This window comes from Falco cherrug, chromosome 3, assembly GCF_023634085.1.
Source record: "Falco cherrug isolate bFalChe1 chromosome 3, bFalChe1.pri, whole genome shotgun sequence".
Taxonomy (NCBI): domain Eukaryota; kingdom Metazoa; phylum Chordata; class Aves; order Falconiformes; family Falconidae; genus Falco; species Falco cherrug.
The window spans coordinates 52646807-52661300 of record NC_073699.1 but is presented as its reverse complement, the minus strand read 5'-3'; the positions used below and the strand labels follow the sequence as shown (position 1 = coordinate 52661300).

The 14494-nt window shown below is 37.5% G+C and overlaps 1 protein-coding gene across 3 annotated transcripts in view; it reads left to right on the top strand.

The window, feature by feature from the left end:
• The window catches only part of ASXL3 (ASXL transcriptional regulator 3), a 132889-nt gene that overhangs the window by 74046 nt on the left and 44349 nt on the right, over window positions 1-14494 (top strand). For 2 of the 3 annotated variants that reach the window (XM_055705539.1, XM_027805876.2), the window contains exons 3-6: window positions 377-738; window positions 8093-8210; window positions 9134-9253; window positions 13764-13927. In XM_055705539.1, coding sequence (XP_055561514.1) covers window positions 649-738; window positions 8093-8210; window positions 9134-9253; window positions 13764-13927 — 492 coding nt within the window. In that variant the 5' untranslated portion in view covers window positions 377-648. The remainder of the gene's footprint in view (window positions 1-376; window positions 739-8092; window positions 8211-9133; window positions 9254-13763; window positions 13928-14494) is intronic. The other variant, XM_055705540.1, reaches the window with a different exon arrangement.

The window sequence follows — 14494 nt, the reverse complement described above, 5'->3', positions numbered from 1 at the left end:
TTACTTGACTACAGCCAGATGCAGGTTATATTGAAGCATTTTGCTGTCTGTAGAAAGTAATCCAGTATGAGTCTGTCTGTGGTGTCTATGCTTTCACTCATTTGAGCAACTACTCACTCACGTGTTCTGCTGTAAGCCTGATATATTTACCTGCCCTCTTTTCCCTTTGTTGCCCCCAAAGAAACAAAGATGACAGAGGATATCATTATGATTATGTCCTTATCACTTAGAATTTGAGCACAGGGTGTCTTTCTGAAAGGCTCTGATAGTCCACTGTGAACGGAGAAGTAATTTTTAGTACCGAATTCCTCGGTGTAGAGAGTATGCTGCTGTTTCTCAGTGTCTCTGTTAACCATTTTCCTATGTTTCATTTCAGATGCTACAAATTTACCAAGGCCACAGTTGGAGAATTCTGGCTCCCTAGCTGAAGCATTTGATCAGAAGTCTGGCCCAATAAGTGATGATTCTTGACAAATTTTCCTGTCAACAAATGGAAAGCAAGGAAAACATGTTGGTTTTTGACTTCTAGAGAGACATGGGAAGGGACAGTGGAATTTACAAAATGCACTCAGGAAAATGGAAGTTCGAAGATGGTTAAACTGATTTTCTGATTGCCAAGACAAGTCTAGGGAAGAGGACAGAGAAACTATGGCAGGGAGACTGCATAATGGGGAAAAGAAGCTGGAAGAGCAGGAGCTCTTCAGGGAGTACATGCATTGCCCGAAGGCAGGCTGCACGGTATGTCCCTCTAAAGGTCCCTATGCATGGGCAGCATGTGCCAGCTGCTCAACACAGTGCTTTGGTAAGAGACAAGATAATGTGTATGAGACTCTCTTCTGGGTCATCCCTGTGGTTCTCAGCCCTTATCCATGATGGGAAGAAAGGGACAGGAATCCACAAAATCCCTGTATTCTTTTTGTACCTCTTTTTAATAACTAGCTCCCTGTTGCTGGGGCATTCTGCTTGTTTGTTTTTCCTCTGGGGTTGTTTGCGTAGCATGCTTTTTGCAGCACTCCTGCATGTTTTCTGATTTAATAAATGTATATTCCAGAATTTTGTACTCTGAGGAGTAACTAAGAAGAATTTTAAAGCAACTTTGGAACAGTACTGTGTTGAAGTGTAGTTGTCCCTTTACCTCAATGTAGAATAGTTAAATGTTCATTTAAATCTACCATTGCTACATAGTGGAATCTCCTTCCCAAATATAGGTCAAAAGCACTTCGTTCTTTTCTGTAGAGGCAGTTGCTTGTCCCAAGTCTCAGACAGTCAAGCTGATGATAGCGGCCTAATTCTAAGCATCGCACTTGTCTGATGACATTTTTCTTTAAGTAGCAGGGGGAGCTATTTAAGATGGATTGGTCATTGCTACTCTATTAATGACAAATATCATCACTGGAGATGACAGTCCCAGACAAGCTTTTCCAATGATGTTACATGATTTCTCCATATAGTGGCAGTGGATGTCTAAGTGAATATCTTCTTCTGGGCCATATGAAAAGAACAGCTTTTGATTTGAATAGTTTATAGCATGGAATTATACCCAGGTAAAAATTAATCATGCCTTGATTTTGAAGTGCTTCTTAGAAATGGTTGGCCTGTTACGGGAAAGACAGGAGTTGGAACAGCTCACAACTCTTCAGAGCTCTAGGAAGCCTCCTATAAAATGCTGACAAGCAGTTATCTACAAATGCTGTTCCCGGAGCTGTTGTGTAGGTCCCCAAAAGGCTGTGTGCGCAGTGCTTGTGGGCATGTGGCAGAACCCAGGCTGGAATAAGATGTCTGACAGAAAGGCATTCCACTGTAACTGCTCATATTGGTGCAATGTAAATTCTTTGAGAAGTAATATGACAAGATTTTTGATCTTGAGAATAGTAGTCTAGCCGTGAAGCCCCCTCTGTGTGTTTTGGGCCCTGTGCAGAGTATGTTTGTAAATTTGATCTAATGGAAAATGTTGATTACTGTTTTAAGATTTTGTATTGACATTGCTATCTTTATTTTAGTTTGTTTTTAAACTGCTTTCAACAAACTGTTTCCTTACCTATTTGTGCTTTGTTGTGCCAACAAACAGATTTCCCCATAAAGCACTTTTCAGCTGATACATATTATTACTTTAGTACTACACAAACAATTTTAAAACAACCAACTCTCTTCTCTTTGGAAAAAAGTGTCACTAAGTCGATGCATATCCCATCATCATTCCCATTCATGTACAAGTCAGAACAGACACTGAACACATCACATGGGGTTTTGTCCTTCTTTCTGTTGTTGGGAAAGCAACAAAAATGTTTAGTTTGCAGTCTATCATGATTGCAGCAACTGTAGCTGTGAATGCATTATTGTATCCTATAGAGGATAGTGCTGGCTTGTAGGTGTACAGACACGCACATAAATCTCTGTCTCTGCGCCACAGATGTCCAAACACTTTAGTTCAATGTTGGTTAATATACAGGTAAATGTTCAGTTGTTAATGTATACTGTAGTTGTACAGAAAGACCCTGACCGCTGCTGGGACCTAAAGAACAAATACACAACAAGAAATTATTTTGTTCCATATACAGGTATAAGTGTCACAGGGTAGGAGGCATGGGACAAAAATAGATAGTTATTTGAGAAGTTGTTATTAGTGTTTGAAAATAAACCCAAGGTCTCCAAACTTCTAGCCTGGTGTTTTGCCACTACTCTTTATGATTGGTTGTGTACACTTGGCACCAATACTGTTTTGTTTGGTGTAGAAGTTTGGTTGGAAGTAAATTAATTTACTCTATGCTTTCAAAATGGCACTTTGTATTTTTTAGCTGTTTCCATAAGACATCTTTATTATTGTTTTAATCTTAAGTTGGCATGCTTATAACTGAGTACTTTTACTATATGTTTAATATAAGTAGCGGCATCCTGAAAATAATGTTTGTTCTTCATGATCTGTGGTGCTTGCTGTTTTATTTTAACTGCTCTATGTATCCATGAAACAGGTTGCCACTGAGATACTTTAATTTAATAGAGACATGGGAATTAAAGACTGTCTTAATTTTACTAACAAAATGAGGGTGAGAAGGAGGACAAAGACTGAATTTTATGGTGGTGTTAAGTGATTCAGTGATAAACTATAAATCTACTTCATCTTTGCCAATTTGAGATCCATGACCATGATGTAGACTTGTTATTTATTTTGTGCAATAGACTTTTCTCAGTGTATCCTAGTGTTTTTCACATGGCAGAACAGAAGAATTCTATAGCTTTACATTTCTGATCCATAATGTGTGAAATTTCAAAGGTTACATTTCATGATAAGAGTTTCAGAGTGTAGACTTGACATTTACGGAATAAATAGAAATCTGGGATGATGTTGCTTAATGTAACCAAGTGTTACATATCTCTGTTGTTAATAATTTTTAACAGTCTCAGCATGTCATGCATTTAAGCTCAAATGAAAGTGGTTTTCTGCATTAATGGTTTATCTGTATGCTGCATTTTTTCATTCTGAATTGAAAAGATGTAGGAAAGAAAAATAATAATAAAATATCCTGAGCAGAGCAGTAAAATCAGAGCATAGAGCTTGACATTTTGGTTCTGGTGCTTTTGGGGATGTATTTTCCCCCTCTCTTCAGTTACCTTTTAGTTTATATTGCTTCCTTTCATTCCTACCTCAAAAATTATTTTACTAGTTTTTACTGAAGAGAGTCAACCGTTTTGTCACATGGGTGAAGAAGTCTTTCCTGTGTTAAGATCATCTAAATATGAAACAAGTATCCTTAAGAACAGATAATGGCATTCATGAAACCTCCAACACACTGCCATACTCCAGCAGGGGCATAAACTCCCCGAGAAAGAGGAGACTTGCACTTTCCACCTCTTTATAAAAAACTGCTTGGAATTAGAAGATCACTGTTAATTGCATGGTGTTTTTCTTTTGCCATCTATCTTCAGAGTTTGTGTTTTCTTAATATTCATCTTTTTATGTTATTTTGAGTTCTTTGGATGAAAATGGATTGATAGGTTACTTAAAGATTTTGGAAATAAAAATAATTTCATTAAACAAATCAGTTATGCCAAGCCCTGTTTAATGACCGTGGCAGTGTTATTCAACAGATGGTCACAGGTTCATTTTTATGAATGGGAATATTGGGAATTCTCCATACTCATTATGTGCAAGAGATTCACAGATGTCCTTTGCAAATCTACTTGTGAAAGGCTTGATGTAAGTACTATATTTTGGTGGTGATTTTAAGAGAGCTTTTAATGTTTAACTTGTATACCACATGAACTTTCATTTTCTTCCTTTCCTTTTCTATTTATGTGCTGTACAGATAGGATGGTAGTAATGTTTTACTGAATACTTCAACAGTGATCAGTTCTAGGAATTTACAACTTGCAGCTTTTTTAACAAGCGTTTAGCACAAAATGATTGAATACATTTGGAATGTAAAGATAGAGTCTCAGTAAAGAAAACATATACTTTATGTAACCTATCATATGTGCTATATGTGTTTCTCTCTTACTTTCCATAGTAAAAATGACACCTTATCATTTGGTAGATATAACTGGCTCTTTCTTGCATATCTGCAGGAAACCCAGCTAGGGGATTATATATATCTAAATATGGATGAGATGCAAAAGACTGTGTCAGTAAACGATGCCAAGGTAGTTTGTGTTACTGTTCTGTATCTGCAGTGAGATCTGGAACCTTTTTTCTTTGGAATAAGTTATAAAATTTCTCATTTTCTTCAGTGTTAGTTACGAATTTGACTCATCTACTTTGTGTTTATTCCCTTCACAAGAAAAGCCAAAACGAGAGATTTATTTGGTCATGGTGACTAGGAAAGCACTAAATTAACTTGGTGCACTAAAAGCTCAATATAATAAAGTGTTTGGTGTGTGTTTCACTTTGAGTAATCCCATTGATTTCCCTACTAAGTAGAATTAATCTTGGGATGTAAGATTCTTGTCTTATGCTACAGTAGTCTAGTATCCTAAAATTGATATCCCTCAGGCTCTGTGTAGGGAAGTTATATATTCATCCTCAGCAGAGACTGCACAGAGAGTCCTTGGTCTACACTTAACTCCTGGTGTTTCGCCTTACTAGTAACTAGGCATCAGTTGGCAATTTCTCCCTCTGCTGGATTGCTCCTGGTGGTGTCTTACAAAGACTTGTCTATCCAAAATTTCAATCCCTGCAGCTTTAAAATTAAAGTAGAATTTAACACAAAATTGTTGTGGTTAGCTGGGAATAATATTTCCCACTAAACAGGATGACTGAGCAAAATCTCAGCCATCTTTTTACTTTGCAAATCAAATGTTAGATTATTTACTTAATACTTTTGTACCCTCCTCCCCTGCCTCATATCTTTCCTTTGACAAGTCAAAAGTTAGAGGCATAGCAAAGATTATTCGTCTGTTCTCTGGGCACAGTGTAATTCATTGGTACTTCGTATTAAAACTTTGACTTACATTTTCATGTCCACATGGTTTTAATTTTTCTTCCATTCTACAACCTGTCTTTCAGGTGTCCACTTGTGTAGCTTTAATGTCAGCTTGAATCATCCTATACAGACTGGTTTCCAAAGTTAACTATGGGCCCTGTGTGGCGATCACTTCCTTGCATTGTAGAACTGAAGGAGGTGGAGGAGCGACTGGCAATGAAAGAGAGAATGTTAGGGAAAAAGATACCCTGAAAAGCAAGTGTGTGTCAAAGGGAAATGGTATATTTAAGGTTTGTGCTTGATCCTCACTTGTTGGGATGCTTAGCCTGTAGCTCAGAAGTGGGCTAGGCTCCAAAGTAAATGGTGCTGGTAGCAACGTTTGCCTGCTGCCAGCCGTGTTGCCCTGTCTTGTGGCTCTGAGTGTCCGGAGAGTACTGGGATGAGCCGTGTTGTCTTGCATTTGTGTTCTGTGAGCAGGGGGTGGCCTGTGCTTCTTGGAAGTGCTAGATCAGATAATGCCAGATTGTGTAAACGTGTGCTTAAGGTCCACAAGTGGCTTTCCTGTAACACGAAAGAAGGTAAGTGGTGCACCTGACAAAGACAGGGTACCGCTGCCCTTGCTGCAGTGGCGGGTGTCACCTAAGGTGTACAAATGCTGACTACCTGTCATTGATGGAGGATACACTGCTGCTTACTTTCTCTCATTTGTGGGAGTTCAGTCTAAAGCACTGAAAATCAACTGTCAGACAAAGAATCTACCTTTGTCACCGTGGCTGTATAAATCATTAAAATGGTATTTCCTTATGGATGCTGGCAACAAGGCTATGGTCCCTGGTAGAGATGGAGGTTGTCTTGAAAGGTCAGGAGGAGGCTGGAAGAGAACATGGGATATTGTTTGGGCTCTTACTCATTTGTCTAGGGAGGATGACGCTGAAGATCATTATTTCTTCGCTTTGCTCTTCATTGGCCAAATCAGACTCTGGGGCACAACAATACAAAGTTTGCATTGTGGTTATATTGGTATGCTGATAGCACAGAAGTTGGCTGTCTTTTGAGTTAATTTTTAGTGGACCGTTTGTTACTGTCTCAGTAGTATTAATATTAAATGACAATCACCTGTTTTGACACTTAGCTTGGCAGGGCTGTGGACTGAGGGTCATCTTTGGAATTTTTGAGAAATGTTAACATTTTGGAATTTTCTATCCATGAGTCTGGCTGTGCTTGCTCAATACCAGTATGAATTTTCTGTCTTTAAAATGTGTGAAGTATAGGCTGTTCTTCATGGTTTTCTGCTTGCGTCTTTGGTTCAGTGCAGATCTGACAAGCTTCCTCTCTTTGTTTGATTTCAAGTGTTCTAATTTACTTTTTATTGCACAGTGCTTATGTGTATTTTAAGAAGTGTACTATAAAAGGGGTTAATCTATGAAATAGCTTTTGTGTGGCTTGGTGTATTTTATGTTGTGTAGTGTGTTATTTTGAGGAATAGAGTGATATTGATTTTTTTTTTCCAGCTGTTTTTTTTTTTTTCTTTTTAGCTATGTGAACATTTTGGAAAGATATTACAGATTAATTGAAGTTACAGACTTAAACCTTATAAGGCATCAGTCATCCATGCTCATAAACCTACAGGGGTAATTCTTATCGAATACATTCCTTGTTGATGTTGTATTACTTTAATAAATCCCCCCAAGATCATAACAGAAATCACAGTTATAAAGAGAGAGTGCACAGTAAGATTGGTGAAAAATAGACAGGAGGATAAGAGAGATCTGCATTAAGCCCAGCCCGTTCTGATTAATTCCAGAATTTTAATGCTTGCAGATGTATTAATTAGCAGGTATTCATATTTGTATGTTTTAAGATCTTTTGAATCAGGTATCATGTTCCATATAAAACAGTCTGACAGGTATTTGCTATTTCTAATCTTTAAATATTTTGTATTACATTATCAACCCTGTATTCAATCCATTTATGAAACACAAAGCACTCCCATTTGTAGAGATTTATTCTTGTATCATTTTTCCCCAGATTTGCCAGAACACCATCGTGTTCGTGTTCTGAAGGTTAATGCCCAAAGTCAAGCAGACAGAAGCCAAGTGCTGCAAGGTTTCCAAGATTAGGACTGATTCCCTTCACAAAAATAAATGATTCCTGCCATGTTCAGTGATTTTGTGCAGCACTACTCACGGCTGAGTGAGTGCATCAATACTGTAGTCCTTACATGCTGTACATACTGATGACACTCTGTGTTAACTTGATTGACTGAGCAGTATACTGGAGAGGATGCACCTGCGAGAGATGTGCAGACATATATATTTTTATTCTGGTTTTGAAACATTTATTTTACATTTTTTTCACTTGGAAGTCTTAGTTTCACATTCCATGGGTTATCATGTTGTGCTGTTAAGGTAGAGCAAACAGTTATGTGCTTCTTTGTTGTCAAAATTGTATTGGAAAATGATGTAAGGTGCATCTTCTTTCTCTATTAAAAAAAGCCTGATTTTATATTTTAAAAGAAAATGACATAAAGGGGACGAGTGTGAAGTCTGGCAAGTAGCTATGTAAATTTTGCTTATTTTAAGAGATTCAGTTTAATGGTAGAGATATGTCTCATGTAATTCACTCATAAGCATTATTTTTTGTTACATTTTTATGTTTTGTTATCGTTTTTGTAGGCTTTAAGACAACAGCAGAAAAGAAGAAATGGAGTCTCAATGATGGTAAACAAGACTGTTCCTCGTGTTGTTTTGACACCATTAAAGGTGTCTGATGAGCAGTCGGATTCACCTTCAGGTAAATAGCTAAAGGACTGTTTGCAAGATCAGCTCTAGTCACAGAGCCTTCCTCTGAATCAGCCGTGTAGCATACAGAATTTGGAACTGCTGAAATAATATTTCCACTTGGTGGCTTTGCTTAATGTCTTTATTTCCTTATCAAATGTGGTGTCTCAGGGATGGAGATTTTTCTTTAATAAAGAATTAAAGCGCACAGTAAAATGACAATTGGTGATAGCAGCTGCTTTAAAGGAATGCAAAGTAAGATTTTTTTTGGCTCTGGAACTCTAATGGAGGACTGCATGCTGGCATTCAATGCCACAAAAAGGGGAGGGGTGGGGAAAGAGGCAAGCTTCTCTGTGAACGTGAATTTGTGTCTCAATTCTGCATTGCAATACTCAGATCCTTTTGTTACCATTTCTTCTTCTGCTACCATGCTTATCACTGCAGCATAACCTTGACCTTTAGTTCTGATGGTTGAGTTGCTTCATTTTAAGAGTTTTCTATGTTTAACACGAATTGACAATTGTATTTCCAGGGTTATCTCTTCCATAAATGTTTCTTCACAAAGAAACAACCTTTTTTTAGCTTTTGGATTGGTTTACTGCCCCATAACTTGAGGTTAAAATATTTTTAAAGGTATCTCCTGGGCATTATAGGAAAACATTATTTATATTAGATCAGTGAACATTGTTATTGACTGCAGTGTTCAATAAACTTTAGTTTTCAGCACTTAATTGATTTACTGAGCTTTTACTTCCATTTCCTCTGATGATGAGGAATTGTATTGTGACCAGAAAGGTATATTGCCTTTCAGCAAGTAGATGTCATGTTTTTTTAAATACTGTTTCTGTGGTTTTTTTACAGTGTAAGGGTGCTTGGGGGGATTGTTGGAACAAGTGCATCAGTATCATGTTTGGGGGCTTTTATTTTTTTCCTAAGGATCTGAATCTAAAAATGGTGAAGCAGATGGTTCTGATAAAGAGATGAAACTTGGGCAAAAGTCGCCAACTGGAAAACAAACAAGCCAGCACTTAAAGAGGTTAAAAAAATCTGGTTTAGGTGAGTAGAAGTAAAACAAATGTCTTACTTGTTATTGTAATACTGATATTTTTCTAAACTCTTGTGTTCTCTTTAGAAGTTTTATTTTTCAGGTTTATCTGCCCCTTTTCCAAACTCAGCAGCTGACCCTTTCTCAAGAAGGCATCTTTCTTTCTGGCTACCTGGAAAATCCATGGGCAATTTTTTTCCCACCCAGAATGCTTTTCTGTAGTTGCTTTTTAAAGTTTGACAGACTGAAGCAACTGCAGGCAGAGAGGTCATTTAGCAATTAGCTTCTGATTGCTGCATTATGATTTTTTGGGGGGATGGGGGCAGGGTGCAGCAAATATTCTCTCTTCTTGGTAGATTTGCATACTGTCTAATACGCATTTATTCCCAAAGATAGTGGTGTTTTTGCCCTATTAGAAGTTAGTCCTCTTCATTTGCATTGTCATATAGAGATTTGGCATATCATTTTTGGTTGATTCTCTTTCTTTGGTTGATTTGTTTCTTCAATTGGATTCTTAATTATTTTGAAGCTACATCTCTTGTGGTGGTAGATACAGTTTCTGATTTTATTTTCTGTGTTCTTTAGCAAGATTTGTGGATGATGCTCTGTAATTAATGAAGAATTTTCTCTGAAGAGATGCTAAGAGTAAATTCTCAGTAGCTCCATGCGATAGGCAGATTTTCCTGCTCTGCATGAAGTATATTGGAAATGTTCCCTAAGGAGCAGAAAATGTAGTGTTCACTAACACTCTTGTATTGGCTAAAGTAAAGTAGAATAATTACAAAACTGTTTCTTTATCTTTACAAAGGACTTCTTAAATTCAGCAGCCTGCTGGATCATTTAGAGAAGTATTTTGCAATGTGGCCATGTTGGAAAAGTTAGCGAACAAGCTTTTTGCAGTGGCTAGATCAGCCTAAAAATTATTTACTGTCTGTCTCTGTGGTGATAAGATTGTACTTCTTTATTAATTATCCATCCTAGTCCTATCTTTATGTATAATGATCCTTAAAATAGCTTGAAGGTACTTTACTTCCTAAATATCATAGGTTGGTTATTGAATATGTTATTGCCAGTTTGGGTGAACTGTTTCCTGCAAGCCTTACTGTATCACAGCCTGCTATGAAAGTGTACTTTGGTTTCATATAGGATCTGCCTGTGCATTATTGATCAGATTCAGATGGATAGCTAGTTCTGTGTGTTGATCAAATGGCATTATTCAAAACTGAAAGTACTTTTTCAGTATTACAAGTTTGGCTATGCAAAGATACGTTCGATTTTAGATGACTTCCTGTAACTTTTCTCTACATTTAATATTGAGATATATAATGTATACATTCCTCCCCAGACCCAGATATTTCATCAGCTGTTGGCCAGTGATACCAAATGTAGAGCGAATTAATTAGATTTTTTGTGGATTTCAGAAAAAATCACCTAGCCTTTTGGGACACCACACTTGGAATGCATGAAACTTTGTATAAGGTTTAGGAGTTTCTGTTCCTGTATGTGCTGAAATGTTTCTCTTATGACATAATATTTCTTGATATACTAATCGAACAGTTGTTGAGCATCTTTGAGAATAGGTCCAGTGTTCTATATAGTGCATGACTCAGTTCCAGCACTGATTGTCTGAAACTCTGCTGACCTGCCCAACGTTCACTGCATTTTGTATTTGGTAGACTTTCTGAGTTCTTATTAAACATGATAACTTTTCCCCCTTTTAGTTAGCTGATTCTGCTCACTATGTGATTTCTTTTTTTTATTATTATGATTTTTATACGTTGATGTAGAACCATGGTGCTCCCAGTTTTTCATAGTTAATTCTCTATCTCGGCGGCTAATCTCTTCTTTTCCAAGGCTGTAAGCTTGAGTTTCTCGCTCATCTTCCAGGTTCTGTTTCTGATCTGGGCAGTGATCCTCCCAAACTCTGGTAGCAGCTATATAAGGGTTCAAAATGTCTTTCTATGTGGAAAATAATATTAAAAATATGGGCATATGTTTTGTCATAAACTCCTCTCAGAGCTGTGATTACCCATGCAGTAGTGGCACTCTTGTGATATTCCACAGAATTACTGCTTTCTCTTCTACTCCCAAATACTTCACTCAATCTGATTACAAACTTGAGACATGTAGTAAAGGTCCTAAACCATAGGAAGGGTGCAGGAGAGGGAATTTGTTGTTCATCTGAAAAGATTTTGTTTTTTGAAGTAATGGGTATGCTGGGCAGCCACAGTGAGTTACTGGCCTGTCATCCTAGGAATAGTACACGTATTTCTTCCACAAGTTGATAAAACCTCCATAGTAACCTGTAAGTGGTAGCAGGTCAATTGAAAAATGTGTGACCTAGGCACACAGAATTAGGTTTGACTTTCTGATACTGCCTTGGGCTTGTCCACACTGTTAAAATATCTGCCACTGAAGGATGTTACGGGCTTTGCAGTCATATGTCTTGTTATAGTTTGGATCATCTGTGTATGTCTTTCCATAGGATATGAAGCATTAGCTAGGGAAAATGCTACTCCAATTTGGAGCCACTTGGAAGATGGGGATGTGTATTCTGTATTGATTGAAGAAAAGATTATACATACAGGCATTAAAATTGGATACATCATACTACTTGTGTTATGCTTGGGGACCGTGTTCTTTTTGCATTTATATTTAGTGGGAGGAACAGATGGTGAGGACAGTTTATTGTGATGCGTTCATGAAAATGAGCTCTTCTTCTGTACAATTGTCCTTTATTCGTAGGGCATTCATTTGTTTGTAATTGAGTCTTTGCTGTACTGAAATACAGTATGTTGGAAATATGTGTTGGAAAAGGTTATCTTGTGCTTAGTGCAAAGTAATCCTTGTCTTATTGAGTTGCATTGTCTGCTGAAAAGTAAAAGGAAATTGCAAGAATGTTTGTGGGAGGCTGTGGCTGATGGGGAGCTTTTAGAATTTACAAATCTGCATTTTCTTTCATTTGTACATTTTGTAGGTGATATTATAAGCCTTTCAGGTGAGACCACTATATAGGCCTTTCCAAGAGATCTAAAGCATAATTGCATTATTTTTATACATATTACTGTTAAGTAATTTGTAGCATTTGAGACGTTCCTAATAATCAGTATGCCCAAATTCCCCCATTTGTAAAATAAATTTATTCTTGTTAACATGTCAGTTGTAATCCTTGCTGAGAGGTCCTATGTGAATGCCAAATGCCATCATTGCTTATAGCACTGGAATACCATTTTCAATTGCTCTTTTGGAGATTCTGCTGGTGTTTGTGTATGATTTAGTTAAGACCCCTTTTGCAGCATCTTTGAAATATTTGGAAGTGCAGTGGAACAAAACCTGGAGGAGTTTCCTGGTAGGGGTTGGAAGCTTTTGAGTTTTTCCAGCCACCTGGACCCCCCACTTAGTCCATTTCCTTATTGAGTATCATAATATGTTAAGACTGGGAGAAAAAAAGGATTTTAGTAGTATGTATATAGCCTGAAGCAGGTAGCAGTAGTTGCTCTTTAAGGAGCTTTAAAAAGTGTCTTTCAAATATTATCCTAGAAATAATAACAAAATGAGACCAGACAGCACTTCCAGTGGTCATCTAATTTGTCCACCTGTCATAGGGCAAAATCAGTTACACACCTGTCATTCTTGACAGGTACTTGTCTAACATATTCTTAAAAATTTCCACTCTTGAAAACTGTAATGCCTCTATACAGATCTAATCCAGTGTCTCCTTGTCATTGGCCATTGAAAGCTCTCCTTTCCCAGTATCTTAACAGAAATATTTCATACTGTGCTATCCACTGTGGGCAGTAAGAAGACACTGCTCTTTATCCCTGTGCATCAGCCATTTATGTATTTCTCCCTTCCTCTTGCTGAGTCTTTATCTTACTCATTCCTGGGTTTGTATTTTCCTCACAGACCCTGTTTTCTAAACCTCTGGTAATTCCTGCAGCTGCTGCCTTCTGTGTGTTGCTCATTTCAGATCACCGTTCCTATGAAAGTTCTGAAAAATGCATGTTTTCAGAGACTATATAACACATTAAATAGTCTCATCTCTGTGATCACTGCCTGTTCACACAGGTAGTCTTCAACAGGTGCTATGGGGCAAGTTACATAGGCCATAATGCTCCGCAGATGCAGAGCATGGTGAAAGAGAAGCTATCTGTGATGATTGAGTCATATCAGCCTTGTCGAGCAGCTTTTTGCATGGAAATAGATGCTTATAATTATGTTGATGACATGACAGGAAAATTTTGTGCTGTTGCTGAGTTGAGCTGGTCTTTTGAGCTGGAAGTAAGAATATGTCAACTGTGATGTTGACTGGAACATGGATCCTGTAAGAGCTCAAGAGACAAATACTGAGAATATAAAAGAAGCTGTTAAGACGCCTAGAAAAGGCTGTGTTACCCTTCTCAGAGTAGTGTTTCTTTGGAGCTTACTGTATTATGCAATAAAAGCTAAAAAGTTAAAAAGAATTGTTCTTACTCTCTTTCTTTATTTATGTTTAAAGTTATTTCTGTTTATTTACTCCAGGACATTTGAAATGGACCAAAGCTGAGGATATTGACATAGAAACACCAGGATCTATTCTAGTGAACACTAACCTGAGGGCTTTAATAAATAAACACACCTTTGCTTCTTTACCTCAGCATTTTCAACAATACCTCCTGCTTTTGCTTCCAGAAGTAGACAGGCAGGTAAGTAGCATCATGCAACATTTATTTCTTTAATGAGACTTTTTTAGTGTGTTTGCATAGGCTGATTTGATTGACTAGGAATTGTTCCAGGAAAGAATAAGAAAATTTCCGTACTTTCTTAAGTAAAACTGTTGGATGTAGAATGACTGTAAAGTTTACCTAAGCATCAACCAGCTCCTGCTTCCTTTCTTTCTGAAAACTGTGCAGTTCCTGGTTTTATCTAAATGGAAACTAGCCAGCAGATCTTCTGAACTTGCCAGATGTCTTAATTAGTTTTTCTACCTATGGTGTTGAAGATCAACTTCTCATCTTGGAGACTTTGTCTTGTATATTGAGTCTCTTTTCATCTGTGATCTTTCTGGGCACTTTGCCAGCAATGTCCAGGTCAATATTAGTTCTGTTAGCTTCTTCTCGTCCTTACCTTTTATGCATGCCTGTGTACACATCTGCTGAGCTCCAGTGCACTGAATCCATTCATTCACACCTTTTGTAAGGAGGTTCTTGTTCAGAGCTCATGACTCATATGGGTTGTTAATCAGTTCTCTCGAGGAGAATGATTTGGGTAGA